Source organism: Drosophila navojoa, chromosome 2 (assembly GCF_054131105.1).
Source record: "Drosophila navojoa isolate 15081-1374.11 chromosome 2, UAZ_NAV_1.0, whole genome shotgun sequence".
Lineage (NCBI taxonomy): Eukaryota > Metazoa > Arthropoda > Insecta > Diptera > Drosophilidae > Drosophila > Drosophila navojoa.
This window is the reverse complement of record NC_142890.1, coordinates 3,486,435-3,503,512: the sequence shown is the minus strand read 5'-3', so window position 1 is coordinate 3,503,512 and position 17,078 is coordinate 3,486,435. Positions and strand designations below refer to the sequence as shown.

The window sequence follows — 17,078 nt, the reverse complement described above, 5'->3', positions numbered from 1 at the left end:
ACACAGAAGCTGCTGAGGCACATTAACATGGGTAAGCTCACTTAACAGCTGCTTAACAGCTGAAAAGAAGAGTGTAGCTTTGAGCTCAAAAGCTTGTCAAATAGTTTCGCCAGCCAATTCACTTGAAGATAACGCACATACATACATACATACATACATGTGCATTTATATACATATGTATGTACATTTATGTTAATGAAGCGCACTTCAAGCACGCGTCTTTGTCGCCAGCGGCGCAGCTACTTAGTAAATTCTGTATCCATTGGGAAAGATCATGATTCAGGGGAATATCCAGATTCATTAAACCACAAACCGCAAGACTCTCATATAATAAATGTCACTTATGGTGAATGGTTAATAAAGGGTGCAATGACGTAGCGCATACAAAGTTGTACACATATATACGTAAATATATTTATTTATATGCTATATACATACACACAAATAAATCGTTTAGTCATATGAAATCTTCATGTACTTATTGCGTATTACGTGGTCTCGAATCTTGAGTTCTTATTGAATGAATAATAATACAATTCGCGTGCTTTCCAAGTATTTCACAAATTCATTTCAATTTAATCCAACCGCGATACTAAGAATATTGAATCCGGACTTGGCCATATAGTTTAGCCAATTGGAATAATTAGCTTAGCTTCATATAGTATAATATAATATATGCATATAAGATAAAAAAAAAAAATAATAATAATAAAAAAAATAAAATATGTTTTTTTTTTAAGGATGTATTTCTTAATAAATAATTTTTATAGCATATTAATTGTCAACAAATTTGTTAAATAAATTTAAAAACAATTTTTTTAATATGTAATTAAATGAAATTTTTTAAATATATAAAATATATATGAAATAAATTTTGATATAAAAACAAAATTTCAATCATTAAAATTTATATTTAAATTTTGCTTAAAATTATAAGCAACAGATTAAATTTTTAATTTAGCATACTCTTAGGAATCTCCAATTTATATTTGCATAGTTTTGGGTGTCTCTAAATTAGGAATTAAAACTTAACCCAATTATCCGGCTGCCGAAAAAAAACTGCTGACCTTTCTAAGCTTCCATTTATGCATAACCATGGCAACATTAGACCCCATTAAACTAATGGACCCACAAAATAATGGCACAAAAAAAACGCCCCAAACTGATTTCGACCATTTTGCTAAGCTGTTAAGTATTTGGCCTAAGGCACACACACATTTCGTTAATAGTTATAAATTAGCTAGGAAATGACTCAATGTGGGCGCCATTAATTAGTCAGACAGCTGCGAGATCAAATAAAAAAAACATTTTCAGCAGGAAAATTATGAAATTTTTCCCGTGAAATATGCAAGTCAATAAATAGCATTGCGCATTCAATGCAAATCAGAAAGAGACAAAACTAATGCTAATAAAAAGCAAAATTCATGAAATACTCGTAAAGTAGTTAAAACCAGCTACAATTAAGTCGCCACCTGGAAAAATTATGCCTCCTCGTGTGGCAACAAAATGCAGCTCAAACCCAGCCGTGACAGCAGCGTCCGAAGAGACGAAGACACGCAATGCTGACGGTGACCAGGTGCTGCGAATCGAGTACTGCTATAAATTCAATGCGAATGAATATGAAAATGAAATAAGTAAATGACATGCCGGCTGAGTGAATACCCTAAGAGAGTACTATATGATAGATGAGATATCATATGATATGATATGGACCGATATGATATACACAACATTACTCGATAGTTCCGAGTCGAAGGAAAAGACCCTTAATATTGCAGATAAATGAACCCGAAAGACGTGGTTGTATAGTGTTGTATATGATGATACTACATTCTAGAAAAAATATAATTGAGTTAAAGGTCTATATAATGTTTATATTATTATTCATATAATTCATTCCGAATCTTCTCTGTATTCTTCTTCGTCTTCTTCTATTCTGAAAATAGGCTCTGATAATTAATATGTAGTTCTATATATTTACTCATCAGAACATTGAAAAGCTTTCTATCTACTACATCTAAAGACATTTCATTTAGCGTAACATACTAACTGACATAGTGGCAACACTCTCAGCTAAAAGTATCCTCACGGCGTAGCTCACATTCGGCAGGATGCTGCAGGATGCTGCAGGCTGCATCTACATAATTTGTCAGCTGGCGCTGGGCGGTTATATCATCGCCGGCATTGGCTGCCACATTGGGATGCACAATGAGAGTGCCAACTGTCGATAGTCGATGGTTGCAGTCGTTGCATACGCGAAATGCCACCAAAGTTGACTGTGGAGCATCGCGGCGATCTGGAGCTGGTGACTTTCACTTTCTTGCATTGGGCGCTAATTCGACTGCTTCGACGACTCCTGCCAGCTGCATGAGGCACACAGACACAGTTCAAACTCTGTGCGAAAATTTGATTATGCCATGGCGTTGGCCACTTCCGCCAAATGCCAAAAACCAAACCGAAAACGAGTTCATTTCCGAATTTCAATTTTATTTGCTTCTTATTTTTGTTTCGATTTTTGTCGCGCGACTTTGAAGTCCAATTTGAAGTTGAAGTTGAAGTTCATTGCGCAACGCGGCGATAGCAGCGCCATTGAACAGGAAGTGCAGGAAGTCGTGCAGGATGCCGTACCATTTCGTTGTATTATCGTTTCGTTTTCGTTTTTCTCTCGCTCATGCAACATGTTGCAAGTGCTGTCAAGGCGAGCGCACCCAGCCTGTTATCGCACTTCTCGTTACACTCTGAAAATTTTTCACTCCATCTCTTTTGCCATATGAATTTTTATTTGCTTTTTCAATTGCTCCACATCAATTAACGAAAAACAAAAAAAAATAAATAAAATAAAAAGAGAGCAATGTGGCATATGGTAAATGGTTTGAAGCTCAGAAATAACGAAAAACATTCAAATAATCTGTTATACTCTTTTTGTAACAGTGTAAAATTGCATATGAAACATATTTTGTAACATGCATTGCATTCCATGGATTTAAATGATTTTGTGTAATTCAATTTCACGCAGCTATCAATTTTAGTTGTATATTTTAATTGAAATATTTTAAATGTTATGGAAAATGTTTAAATTATTTTAATAATATTTATTTAAATATATACCATTTTACCATTAATTTTAAGTCAAATATTTGATTATTAAAATAATATAAATTGTATTAACACTTCTTTATATACAGTTATTAGTTTTCTCTTTAAATACAATTTAAGTTATTTAAAAAATTTAAAAATTAAAATAAATATATATCTATAATTTTTTATATATTTTATAACCAAAGCTTTTCTCGACGTTTAAACTAAATTTGAATGCTTCCTTCCTGTTGTTGCACTCAACCGGTCTCACGGTCTCCTCGTATACGTAATTATATTTTGTTTTATTTAATTTTTTATGCCATTCTTGCGTTTGCCATTTGTTGAACAGTTGAAGCGATAATTTCATTATTATTACTAGGCGTTTTATTTTTCTTTTAGTATGAGCTGATGTGCAATCAGTCGAAACTGATGGCCTGTTTCAGACGCAGTCGTTCGTTTAGCGACCATCGACCTGGTTGGCACACAGCTTTGTGGTCAAAACAAATTAGTGGGAACCAACGTCTCGACTGGACGCGACGCTCGGAAACTCTGCACAGGTTGCATGAGTCGTTGACAAGTCGATAAGCAGCACAATATAAAACAATTGAACTGACAAATTGTTGATGTTGCATGTGTGCGAGGGGGAAGCATAAAATGTGTATACATGTGCATACATAAATAAATATGAAATAGTTTTGAAAAATTTCAAATTAAACCTCTTGGGACCTTTGGCTGCGGGATTAGCTGTGACTTGTGCCTGGCCAGCAAGCCAGTTGCAGCTTCTCGGCTTGGGTTCAGTTCACAGTCACTGCGCGATTATGTGCCAACTGCAACGTTTAATGCATGAAAGACCTTTTGTATGCCCTGTAGAAATAGTTGACTAAGAGTGTATTAGTTTGGTGTGGGTGTATGGAGGCTTGTTTATTAGAGACATCAAGAGAGAGTCGGCTGAGCAAGGATTTTATTTGGCTTTCAGTAATTCTCTCTTCTCTTTTGTTTTGTTATGCTTTCTTTATTTCAGCTTGTCTTCAAATTTATCTTCTATCTTCTTTTTTCTGTATTTATTCTTCATCTTCCACCCCTATCTTCTCTACTCGCCTTCTTTTCTCCCTTTTTCTCTTTTCTTTGATATCTCCTCGCTCTCTTATCTTCTCTCTACTATCGTATACATATATATCTTAGCTTATTTCTTTGCTCTTTTAATTTATATCTTCTCGACTCTTCCCACTCCACTCCACACAGTATAATCTCGTCTGTCTGATTTGACTGTCCAATCTATCCGTTCCTTGATTTCCTTATCTCTCTTCGTTCTTCTCTAGTATATCCTGATTTTTGTTTCTTTTTATGCTATAGGCGTAGCGTTTCGCTTCTCACTGGGTTCTCTCTTCAAGCTTCTCTTCACCGCTTTTTCTTTCTTCTTCTCTTCACGATTCACTAGGTTCCCCCTTCAGCTTGAGTTTTTTGATATCTCTCCTTTTAAATTTTTATGATAGCTTCCTTCGCTTTTACTTTCTTCTGTAAAATCCCTGACTATCGTCCCTGTTTATATATCGTTCATGTCAATTGAGTCTCCACTCCACTCCAGCTTCATTCGATGGTCCACTCTCTATCTCTTACATCTCTCTTCAAGTACTCGCCAAGTATAAACATATGCCATATACTCACAGGGTATCTGCTAGTCTAGCCATTCGTTTCATCAACTCGTTATTGTGTTTTGATTTTTATTTGTTTTGGCTTCGTTTTCCACTGCATTTTCAGTAAATTTACAGTTTGTTAACTACGAGTGCATACATATTGTGTTTTTCGGCCAAGTTTTTCCATGTTTTTTCATTTCGCAGTTGTCGGCGCCCATTTCACTTTTTCGGTTAGATAACCGCCTTCCACACAGCTGACCAGGGTAGGGGCAGGCGCAGGCGCCGGCGCAGGAGGGCGACCAGCAGAAGCAGCAGCAGCAGCCGCCGCAATTTGACTGCAGTTTGTTTGTTAATTGTGCAGCCAGCAGTGCGCTGCGTAGGACAATGACAGTAGCCGCCGCTGCCGCCGCCGCAGCTATTGTGCCACCTTTTGGGCCCAGTCATTGCCAACGTTTGCCCTCGTTGGCTGCATAACTTTTGCAACTGACAGCACAAGCGCAAGCACAAACTGTCTGCCGGGCAGCCCAAAAATGAGAGCAGTTCGTGTCACTTGGCCTGCGGGTCGCGGGGCACATCTTGCCACTCGACGAGGTATTTCCATGCAGTTCGGTCTGACTTTGTTGCTGCCCCCTTGACACCGCCTTTTGGCTCAGCGGCAGTGAACTGCGCGTAAGATAAAACAATTAGCCGAGCTATTAGATAATTGTGCCCTGAACTGAGCGCCGAGTCGCGCACTCTGATCTCTGGAGGCTATTTCTAATATGTGCGACACGGTTCAAGGCTGTTGCCACAATTGTCTGCCACATTAATATCTTAACTAAATTTTTTCTGTAAGTACGTAGATTTAGTTCAGGGATTGCATTAATTGAGGCTAGAAATTTTATGAATCAAGGTGTAAATCAAAGCGAAAGAAATAAATATTATTAAAAATTACTCTAATTATATATTTACTTAGAGAGATAACGAATATATTAATAATAATTATATTTTTAATTATATATATAAGTGCACAATATTAATTTAATTTATAGATATTCTATTATAATTTTATTTGATATACATTTATAAAGCACTAAATCAATTTGATTATAACAGTTTAAATAATTATTTTTTAATTATTTATAATAATTATTTATATTAATAAATTTGTTCCTATATACTTGAAATTTATAGAAAATTCCTGAAAAAAATGATAAAACCCTCAAACCCTAAAAATAATATTGCAAAAACTAAAGATGATAGACAATTTATGAAAATAATATTAAATACTATTGTATTGTAATGAATAAATTTAAAAAAAAATGAAAATAATATGTTCATGCTTTTCATTAACTTTTAAGTTGTATTATAAATTTTTAAAATATTAGTTAAATAAATTTATTAGTATTCTGATGCAAAAGTTATACAAGAATATATATTAAAAATATATTTTTGAAATTTAGCCGCTGTAGCTTACATGATTCATGGAGAGGAAGAAAAAAACAGAGAAATCGATAGAATTTCCATCCAGAGGGGTGAGCATTAGCCGCAACATAAGGAAACGTAAGGACAGATGAAAAGACAGACAAATAGATAGGCAGACAGACAGGCGAACAGAGAGAGTCAACACAGACAGCTGAACAGATAATTGAAGACATGCATACGGCTAAGTGCTCCTTGTTCTAGCTTAAGAATTGAAATACGCCCTATCAGGCCAAACTAAGCTCCTCATAATCTCCTTTGCTTTACTCAATGGCTATTCAAAAATAGTTCATATTTTACAAAGTTCAATGAAAACTAAATAAAATAATTTCAAATATTTTCCTTACAAAAATAAAAAAAATAAAAATCGAGAAAATTCGACAGTAATAAATATATAGTAAACCAGCAGATCAATACCAAATATCAATTAAATTAATGCAGTCGCTTAGCCAGTTGCTCTAATGAGTCTTATTCGCATGCTGTGCAGTTCTGCTTGTCGAACAAATTGTGCAAACCACTTCAAGTTCGTTGCCTAAGTCATTCGTTTTGGCCGTGCCATGAAAGTGAAGAAAAAACAACAAACTGAGCCGTAGCAAATCAAATGGCCAAATGGTTGCAATTAAACACATTCATGCCGCCAATTTAAGCAGCCGGGTGCACATTGCTGATGCAAGCAACACCAACAACGACAACAGCAACAGCAAACGCATTGAACCCAACAACTGCCCCTCAACTGAGGCCAAAACTGAGAGATGCCAAAAAAAAAAAGGCAAAAACTGAGTTAAAGTAATGCCTCGTAATTTTTCAACAGAGCGACAATAGTAAACGATGACGACGCCGACGACTCTTCGCCTGGCCACTAAGAGCAGCAATGCCAACATCGAGTGCGAGGCGCTCTCAGTGAATTTTCTTTAAAAGAGCCGCACAGCCAGATTTTGGACTACAGTTCGAACGCAGTCGTCGCCGAGGAGCCACCTCCGATAAGCCAATAAAGACAACAATACAAAGACCGCCCTACCGCGCCCCTCTGTTTCACAGATACTCAAGCGCCGAGCGAAAGTCGACGCGCGCGCGTTACAGTGAAATCAGTGCATGTGTTTGTGTCCATGTTTGTCTATGTGTGCGTGTAAATTGTGACTACAAAGAGTCAAAATATCAAAAATAAGATATATGTAAAACAAAAGCGAAAAAGATTCGACAAAATCAAATTGCAAGTGCTCAAGCAAGGAAAGTTGTCTCTAGACAGCCAGCGATTAGCAGCGAACGCTAATCAACAGCTACACAGCCCGAAGCCGACGTGCAAATACACTGACAACAACGGCAACAATCCCACACACACACAGAAGATGAAGGTAAGTGAAAGTGCGGCGCGCCAAATAACCAAAATTGGGGCAATTTTATGCAACATCTCCACAAAGATGTTTCAAGGCAGAAACAAGTTCAAGTGCAGCCAAAAACTTGTTCCTCGCCCAAGCTTCAGCTACTGTTTCATTAGCTAAACAAATACGGTAAAAGGCATCCAAAAGATAGAAGATAAAAGTTAGATTATGTAAGAAAGCCAGAGCCGTTGCACTTGAGGCAGCTGCTCGATGGGTCGTTGATGCATGAACAGCATTTGGATCGAATATACACACATATACATACTCTCTCATAAATATCTATAATAAATGAATTCACTCAAGAGTTCAACTCTTCATATTATGTCATGTGTGTGAGTGTGTGTGTGTGTTTGTGTGTGTCTGTCAGCCCATCGGCCCAGTTGAATGAGTGTGAAGGTAAAATGTCATGCATAATTATTATGTCAGATGTTGTCTAGTCTCTTTCTTGTTGCTGTTGTTGTTGTTGTTGTTGCTTTTGTTACTGCTGTCGTCATTATTGCGGCTTTCGAAAATCGTGTAGAAATTTTGGAGCCTAAAAGTGTTGCGAATATCGCAGCAAAGCAAAACGTCAGCAGACCACATGTTAAAACAATTAATGAGAGCATTACTCCACATATAAACAAAGCATAAGCCGAAATCTAGACAAAGGCAAAGGCCTGCTGAATAGCTCATACTCTATTTATATAAAAATATATGACAATATACACATGTAGATAACAAGCCAAATATACTTCAATGAAATTTCAAACTTATTCATAACATTCATTAAAAAACTTTAAAGTTTTATATTTGTAAATTTAATTATTGTAAAATCTTTAACTAGAAGATCTCCTATATCACTTATTGTGTTATCTAAGCAAAAATTAATTACTGATTCTGTGATGAAAATAATTTTATTTTTAGTATATGTTTCATATTGCTTTATATATTAAGAAATGGGATGAGATGGAATTGATAAATTCATATTAGAAATGACGTAACTATAAATCTTAGAGCATGCCTGATATGCATTTATAACTACATTGGGAAATTAATCAATCAATCAATCGATTTCATAAAAATTCAGAGGCTATCATCATTTGAAGCCATATATAATCTAAATATTGATACATATTTATGAATGCTTTAAACTATACCACTTTTATAGCAGCCAAGATCGATAGTTCCATAGACAAGAAAGAGCAAAAGAAGATCGATATATTCATACACAGCTATTGCTAAACATGGCAACATACTATCTAGAATAAAACAATATAGTATAGAGTAATATATAGATTCCGAATTAACAACAAATATTACCTAATTCACAAAGAGAACGTGAAGACTTAGGACTTACATCACTCAAAACGTCAGAGTCAGAGTATCTCTACTGAACCTACCGCAATTACTAATTGAAAAACGAAGACTACGTGCCGACAGCGCACGCATATAAACAAAATATGATTATTTCTTTATTTTGTTAACAATTGAGCAACATGCAAATTGAATTACGCCCAAGAAAAAGCAACAACAAACAAAGCGATGAAGCAGCAGAAGGAGGGGTGGCAGCAGTAGCAGCTGAAACCAAAGCCGGCAACACTTTCACTCTCTTCGAGACGCTCGAAAAGACTTGTTTAACACACTCATACGTAGACGTAAACAGTATACGAATGCTCTCTTTGCCAAAATAAGTCAAGAGAGGCCAATCACTTGGCCAACATTAGAGTTCAATATGCCATTAAACGAATCGAATATACTACCGAATCAAATCAAAAACAGAAAAAAGAAAATATCATTAACCCAGTGCGATTAGCGTTATGAAACAAATTGGAATTTTATTAATTAATTACGCTACGTCTCATATACAACAATGGCTGTTATAAATGCAATTAAATACAACAGAAAACAGAAAAAAATAATATTAATAAACATTGCAACAACGAAATAGCAATTTGAATCGTTGCAAACGCAATCGGAAATAAAAATATTAAAAAATTAAATTCGAGCTGCAGACCCTGGTCTGGGCCATCTATAGAGAATGAAACAATTTAATTTGTGCGTTTGTATGCAAATGGTATTGCCAATTACTAAAGGCTAAAGCAATTAGGCCCAAACCTACATTTGGACTTCACAAATCACCAGCCTTTAGGCAGGGCCTGCATTCAAGAAACACTAAAAATATCATTTTCAATGTGGGGTTTTTTCTTTCACATTTTTGAGGGCGGTTCCGCAAGGGCAAACCAAAAGTGGAGTAAAAAATGAGAAGGCATTTGTCAAAATAAACCATTCATATGTATATATGACATATATACAGATATCAATAACCCAATATTGACCACTAATTGTCCAAAATTTCTCAAGTGTTACGCGACCCAAATTCGTTTTAAGAGTTTATCTTTTCAAACGTTTACTGATTGTTAATCATTTGATTGCAATTTATTGCACAACTCACCTCATTTAAATTAGATCAAAAGTCAAAGACATCAGATGTTATATATATTCATAAAATGTGATTGGAATCAGTGTTGATACATGTGAATAATTATTGATATTCATCTGTATATAAACCTATATGAATGCATTCATTCACTATTTATTTGCTGCTTCCACTTGAAGCAGACGAAAGTAGTTCAACATTTGTAGAGGGCAATCAGATCTGAGATTAATATTTCGATAGTGACCTCTCACACTTCTTGCAAATCTAGCCCAAATGAAGCCATAGCCAATATTCAATTTTCAAAAGGGTAAATACAGAATACATGGAAATATATTTAATATTGTAGACTAATTTTTGATTTTTAATTATTTTAAATACAGCGAAGAATTTAGAATTTTTGTAATATTTCTCCACATTTTGTTTAATAATAATATTTGCAATATTTTAAAGTAATTTTTTTATAATAGAATATATTAAATAATTTTGCATAAAAGTATATATGAAGTAATTTTATTATTTAAATTATTCAATATATTTGTATTCACCAATAATCACTTCTGTTTTATAATTTTTCATATTTTCAAAAATATAAATTTTTTCATAAATTATACTTGTATATTATGTATATTATTTAATATATTTACAAATATTAAAAGAATGCGGAAGGTTTTCAATATTTTGCAGCACTTACAGAATTTTCGAAAACACTTTCAGTATTTCTCAATAGTCTCAAAATTGTATATTTTTGAATATTCTATGTTTTATCAAAATATTATAATAAATTGAACAGATATATGATAGAACGACTGTCCATATAATGATATTATTTTATTGTTTTATATAAATAAAAATAAATTGTTTAATTTTAAATACTTCAAAAATATTTGATTCAGATTATATTGGAATATTACAATAAATAAAAATTCCTGTAAAATTTGAGAAGAATTTCAATATTTTTGAATACGATATCCTTAAATATTGTGAGCAGAACATATAATAAATATATAACTTGCCCCAATTCAATGTATAATATATTACTTTGAAGTGATTAAAATGCAATTAACTGTGTTTAAGATTCTTTTCAAGCTATTTAATATAATTAATTGTGCAGTTTAGACGGTGAATCGCCTCAGTTAACAACTGGTTTAGTTAAACTTACGCAATTCGTGTTGGTCTGTGAGTCAAGAGTTATGGCAATTGCCATGGAAATGAAGTCATTAGGCAATTATCATATGTTCTGTTCAATTGGACATCAACTGGATGCAGTCTATAATTAACGTATTCAGTGGCTAAGCATTTAGCATTTAGGCAAATGAAACCATTCTGATAGTCTAATCGATTTGCTTGATGGCGCATGAAACTGTTGTAAAACGCTGAGCGCGCACAGAGCAGACGTCTGCTGCCGTCTCCTGCGTCTGCTGCCGTCTCCTGCCTCATCTCCTAGAGAAATGCGCTCAGCTGTGACCGCAACAAATACTTGAAACTTCACTTACTTTGCGTTTCTGTGTGCGTGTGTGTGTGTGTGTGTTGACAACTGAATGCATGGCTGAAACATGCCACATGCCACCTGCTACATGGTACATGCCACATGCCATGTCTGCAACGATGATGCAACACAGATGACATTTCGGCAATTGAATTCAGCGCTAATAAAAAACTAAATTAACTTTGACTGATTATGCAAGCTGTCACTCATATCACTCACTCTGTGCTCTCCCACTTTTTGCAGCTGTATTGCTTGTGCCTCTGCCTGCTGCTGCCTCTGCTCGGCCACGCCTATCCCGCCACAAGCAGCACAGCGGCGGACAAATCGTTGTCGCTGGAGGACATCGATCTGGACAATGAGCAGGGCGAGAGCGTGAAGGACTCACAGATAGCCAAACGCTCCGGCAGCTTCGACTATGTGGCGCACCTGAAGTCCGGCCTGCTGAGCAGCATTGGCGGTGCCTCTGCTTCCATAGCCTCGGGCAGCTCAGGCAGCAGCAGCGGCGGCGGCGGTGGAGAAACCCATCATCATGACGTGGTGGTGCATGTGAGTCAAGCAGCAACTCAAGCAGTTGGAATGCTCTAACTAATCTTCTCTCTAGGGCAACTCGGTGGACTATGATCCGTGGTCGTTCAAGAAGTCCGTGCTGAACACCATCTTCCAGGCCGTCAAGGCCATTACCGGTGGCGTTACCGCTCTCAAGGGTCAGCTGATCAAGGGCAGCGGCTATGCGTTGAGCGCTGGTGGCAATCTGGTGGCCGCTTCCGGTGACAAGGTCACCGACGTGGGCAAGTCCATCATCAACTCGGCGCACATCAACTCGCACACGTACGCCACGAGCCACTCGAGCGGCGGCGGCAGCGGGTTCATCCATCCATTTGCCAAGCTGAGCTCGCTGTCGGGCGCCTCCTCCGGCGGCAGCAGCGGCAGCAGCAGCAGCGGCAACAAGCACTCCTCATCGGCGCCAGGTCCCGTGATCCATCATGAGAGTGAGTATGCCCGCGAGCTGCTGCAAAACATCAATTTTCTTGTCTTCTGAGACGCGCCTCCGAACGCAACTCGAGCGTTAACTATCCGCTAAGGTCGTTACGTAACTCGCATACGCATTTATTGTCCAGTGCAACGGCTGTTGAACCACATGTACATATCTCTATGTATAAGCATCTATACTATAATTAAATCGCTGGCATAACCCAACATTGAAAATGTTTAACAAGCGGCGGCGGATCGCGCCGAGGAAGAGGCAATTCGTGCCGTTCGTTGACCCCGTTGCAGCATTTCCATTTCCATTTTCATTTTCATTTCCATTTTCACTTTCGTTTCGCTACGGCTCGAACCCGTTTTGGCCGTGTCTCGCATGCTTTAGCCTATTTCGGTTTGTTTTGACTCACTCGAACACACACACACACACACACGCACACACACACTTCTGCTTCTCGTTGCAGCCATAACCACATACGAGATACCAACGGGTCACTCCAACTACGGTCCACCATCGAAGCCGCCAACCTTTAGCAGCGCCACACATCAGTATCTGCCGCCGGGCGGCTCCAACTATGGGGGCGGCGGTGGCAGCGCCGGTGCGCCGTTCACCATTGGCCACGCGGCCTTCGAGGCACCGCAGAGCAACTATCTGCCCTCCGCCTATGGACAAGATGGTGCGTAGTCTAGACCAGCCAACGGCTGCCCCATACAACCGCTGTACATACTCTGTAAATATTTACTAATCCTGTTTCACTAATCCGCCGAGTAACCCGTTCACAATCCATATTAACACCAATAATAATAACAACAATGAGCAGGCGTTGTCCAGCTGCTACCTGTATTTGCTAACCACCACCCGCACCACCCGCACCGCATCAGCCGCCTCCTCCTAACGAGGTCTCACTTCCGCGCATACCCAAACAGATGAAAAGTGAAAGCATCCGCTTGCTCATAATTTGTCTGACACAACTGTTTTACAAATCACACTCCACTACACTGCAAAAATAACTAAGCACACGATCATCATTTATGTAAATTTTATAGAAATTAATTTTAGAAGATTTATTTACTATATTTAATTTTAAATTAATAGTAAATTGTATAGAAATATTGTTTTAGCTTTCGTTAGCTTTTTTCAAGCTGGTCTTGAATGGAATCTGAAAACACTTGTATATAATCTACACTACAAAAAAAAACTATATTTTTTTGTTGGATTTCTTTTTTGTTCAAGCAAAATTCACATTCCAAAAATATTTATTTTTTTAAGTACAGCGCAAACATTTTTTTTTCAAGTGTAAGTTTTTTGTTTTGTTTCAAAGTTTTAATTCAAGCTGAAAACTTATCATAAGCAATGAATTAACATAAAATTTGAATGAATCATAATACACTGCGAGCAAAAAAATTTTTTTTTAATTTTCTCACTTTGTTGATTACAAAAACAAAAATTCAAATCAAGCCCAAAATTAATTCAAACATTTTTTATTTATTAGTTTTTTATTTAATAATACATTTCACTTAATTTTAGTTGAATTTATATACTTAATTCAAGCCAGCTCAGATTAACTCTACACACTCTCTCTCTCTCTCTCTCTGTCCCTCACGTGTATATGTATATGTACATATATCCGCTGCGCTATACGGCACCACACCTTAACCCGTATGTGCCACAACGTGCCCAAATCGATGACACACTTCTATTTGGCTCTAACTTTCAGTTTCGAGCGCGTCTTACAAAATTTAAATGGCGCATTGTGCAACGTTTATTGTTTTTTATGTACATAATAATGACAATAATAATGATTAACAAGTGTTAGTTTGGTATGTTTGGTATATGTATATTCATATTTGCGTGTGTGTGTGTGTGTGTATAGTATGTCCAACACTTAGCACTCAAACGACATTCCAAAAGACATTAAAAGCGTCCACATGTCGCATACTTAATATTTTGTACATATTTAATTATTTAATGGCCAAAATGCGACTACCGTGGTCTAGCCCAGAAAACCCTGAAACGAGAATAATAAATATTTAATAACTCAATATGTTTCATAAGTAAATATTTATAGAGCTTTGTGTGTATATGTGTATGGAATTATATATTACGTACTAGCATAATATTTGAACTAATTTGAAAGAAGATATATAACTGTAAGTATGTATATTCTGTATAATCGAAAATTTAATACTCTATTTAACGCAAGCAGCAACTGAATCGTTTATTCATATCTTCTTGTGTATTATATTGACTGTTCTATTCCTTCTATATCTCAATATAGTATAGTTGATAACGATAAAATTTGGCTAAATGGGTTATATTAAATATAGCTTATATCATTCAGTGTCTATATATTGTTGATATAAGTTATAAAAAAAATTATACAACCAAATACATCAAATTATAAACTAAGATAGCTTCTAAGCAAAATCAAAGCAAACTTAACCCAAGGAGATTTTCGATTATAAATACGAATCTCAGACCAATTTTATATAACTATAACCATAGATATTCACAGATATTCACTCTGTAATATTCAACTATTATATACTGCATTATTTCATCAACAACTAATGAAATACTAATAATGTATAAAAATGAAAAATCAAATCATAATAATATATATCCATTAAATACATTATAATATTGTATAAAAATTAAAATACAAATCATAATAATATTCATAATAAACAAGCATCAACGTCGTCTGTAAAAAACCCAACCACAAACTCATAATACTCACACAGACACACTCACACACATACTCTCACACTCTCTCACACAATCACACACATTCAAAATGTAAATAGAAAACGCAAAGCAAATATTTAATTGGTAAATCTAATAAAATCTCACTCATTGCATACACAACAAACCAACACACACACACACACACATACACACCAACACACACTCATCATTACACTGGCTGCAGTGACCACAGCCGGCACAGACGACTTCAACATCTATGGACGCCACAAGAAGCTCTCGGACGAGGAGGCGCGCAGAGCAGCGCTGCAGCTGCAGGAGATTTTGAGCATGCTGCCCAATGGCAAGACGGAATACACGGCATCCAAGACGGTGGCGCTGAACACGAATAGCGGATCCGATGGCTCCAATGTGGAGCAGGCCGATCTGTACAACAGTTATGGTGTGCCGCTACCCAATAATCTGGGCCCATTGGAGTCTCTCTCCCACACAGAGTCCATAACGGCGGCCTATGGCCCTACCAGTCAGGGACCCGCCGACATTTACCACCAAATGGCCAAGCGGCCGCAGACAGCGGAGGAGGCGTACATACAGAAGCATCCGAATGAGGGCTACGATTATACGCCGGCAGCCGCTGGACCACCGCCACCGCCAGCGCCAGCGCCCAGCAACAACGAGTACAAAGTGGACAATTATCATGCGAGCAAGAGCAATGCGCTCAAAGATCTGTCGCCTATCATCGCCGCCCTGGAGGTGGCCAAGCGCAAGGGCCCCAACGCCAGCAATAGCAACGCGCCCGTCACCTACTCCATTGAGAAGCAGGTGCACAAGCAGGTGGCTCCCTTCCAGTATTTGCCGCCAGTGGTGCAGAAAACCAAATACACGTACAGTGCACCGCCGCCGCCCAGGCCTGCCTACAGCGGTGGCTACAAAGTGCGACGCCATGTGGCCGCCCGGCGACCGGCCTTGTCCCGGGCGCAGGACTACGATATACAGGATCCACTCATGTTCAATCGCCTGCTGGAGGTGTAGGCATAGGCGTGTACCCGCTCTACACACTATAGCTATATAGATCACTAAGTCATATGCAGCATTTATCGATAGTTTCGTCTTAACCTAATTTATTCATGTTATCTACATCAATGTAGTCGACATGCATATATCTATATATACAAACATACATATATATAGATATGTGTATATGTATATTTATGTGAAACTCGCAGCTTCTAAAGCAATAAACGAGTTTGAAACCAAAGCACACGGCATGCGCATCTGTGGCACACTCAATTTGCACTGCTTTCATGTAAATCCCAACACCACTGCACCACCAACACTGCCATTTACCACAGCACCCACTCCTTCCTGAAATCTGCCCACCCATAAACCACCTGGATGCTGGCTATCGCAGCTATTCAACTCTAGCAAAACACATCTCACCTGACGCTCTCTTTACAGTCTACCTGCAGTAGTCGATGCGTAGCGGAACCAGCTCTTCCAGCCCTCAGCCTGCCCTGGGCGTTAACTCTGGACCACGCCCATTCAATTTAACAGCACTTTCGACTCTATGTTAGTTCTTAGCAAAATGCTCTTTCCACCCACTTCATCTCGAGCTGTAGACGTTTCACAACTCCTACACAAACTACTCTCTTTGGCTACGAGTTCATCGAAATTATCTATCGTATTCTTAAGTATTTAAAATATTAAAATATATATATATATGTTAAACAAATAAATAACCGTTGAACTATATACACGACACACACGGAGTTTTTCACTTTATTAGTGGCGCCTAAAAGTATGCTACATACATAAATTGTTTGTTTCAGAAAATACAATATATAAATATATAATTATTATATTCATATATAAATTGTGTTGTACATATATATTTATTTATGATTCAAATTATGTTTTTTTTTAATTTTCAAGCTTG

At 37.2% G+C, this 17,078-nt stretch overlaps 1 protein-coding gene across 2 annotated transcripts; it reads left to right on the top strand.

Moving 5' to 3' along the window:
• The first annotated feature begins 6,811 nt into the window (after positions 1 to 6,811).
• LOC108654358 (uncharacterized) lies at positions 6,812 to 16,901 on the top strand. 2 transcript variants are annotated; one of them, XM_089265539.1, is made up of 5 exons: positions 6,812 to 7,525; positions 11,698 to 12,000; positions 12,056 to 12,443; positions 12,900 to 13,112; positions 15,378 to 16,901. In XM_089265539.1, the coding sequence occupies exons 1-5, from the start codon at positions 7,520 to 7,522 to the stop codon at positions 16,172 to 16,174; spliced, it is 1,707 nt and encodes a 568-aa protein (XP_089121665.1). In that variant the 5' UTR covers positions 6,812 to 7,519; the 3' UTR covers positions 16,175 to 16,901. The 2 variants fall into 2 exon arrangements, with proteins under 2 accessions (XP_089121665.1, XP_089121664.1); XM_089265538.1 differs by having other exon boundaries at positions 7,081 to 7,525; positions 15,369 to 16,901.
• Positions 16,902 to 17,078: the final 177 nt, after the last annotated feature.

Bases quoted from the DNA above. Each gene is read 5' to 3' on its own strand.
- LOC108654358 (XM_089265538.1), top strand. The intron at 12,001-12,055 runs GTGAGTCAAGCA...TCTTCTCTCTAG, and splicing joins ATCATGACGTGGTGGTGCAT to GGCAACTCGGTGGACTATGA. The intron at 13,113-15,368 runs GTGCGTAGTCTA...CACTGGCTGCAG, and splicing joins CTCCGCCTATGGACAAGATG to TGACCACAGCCGGCACAGAC.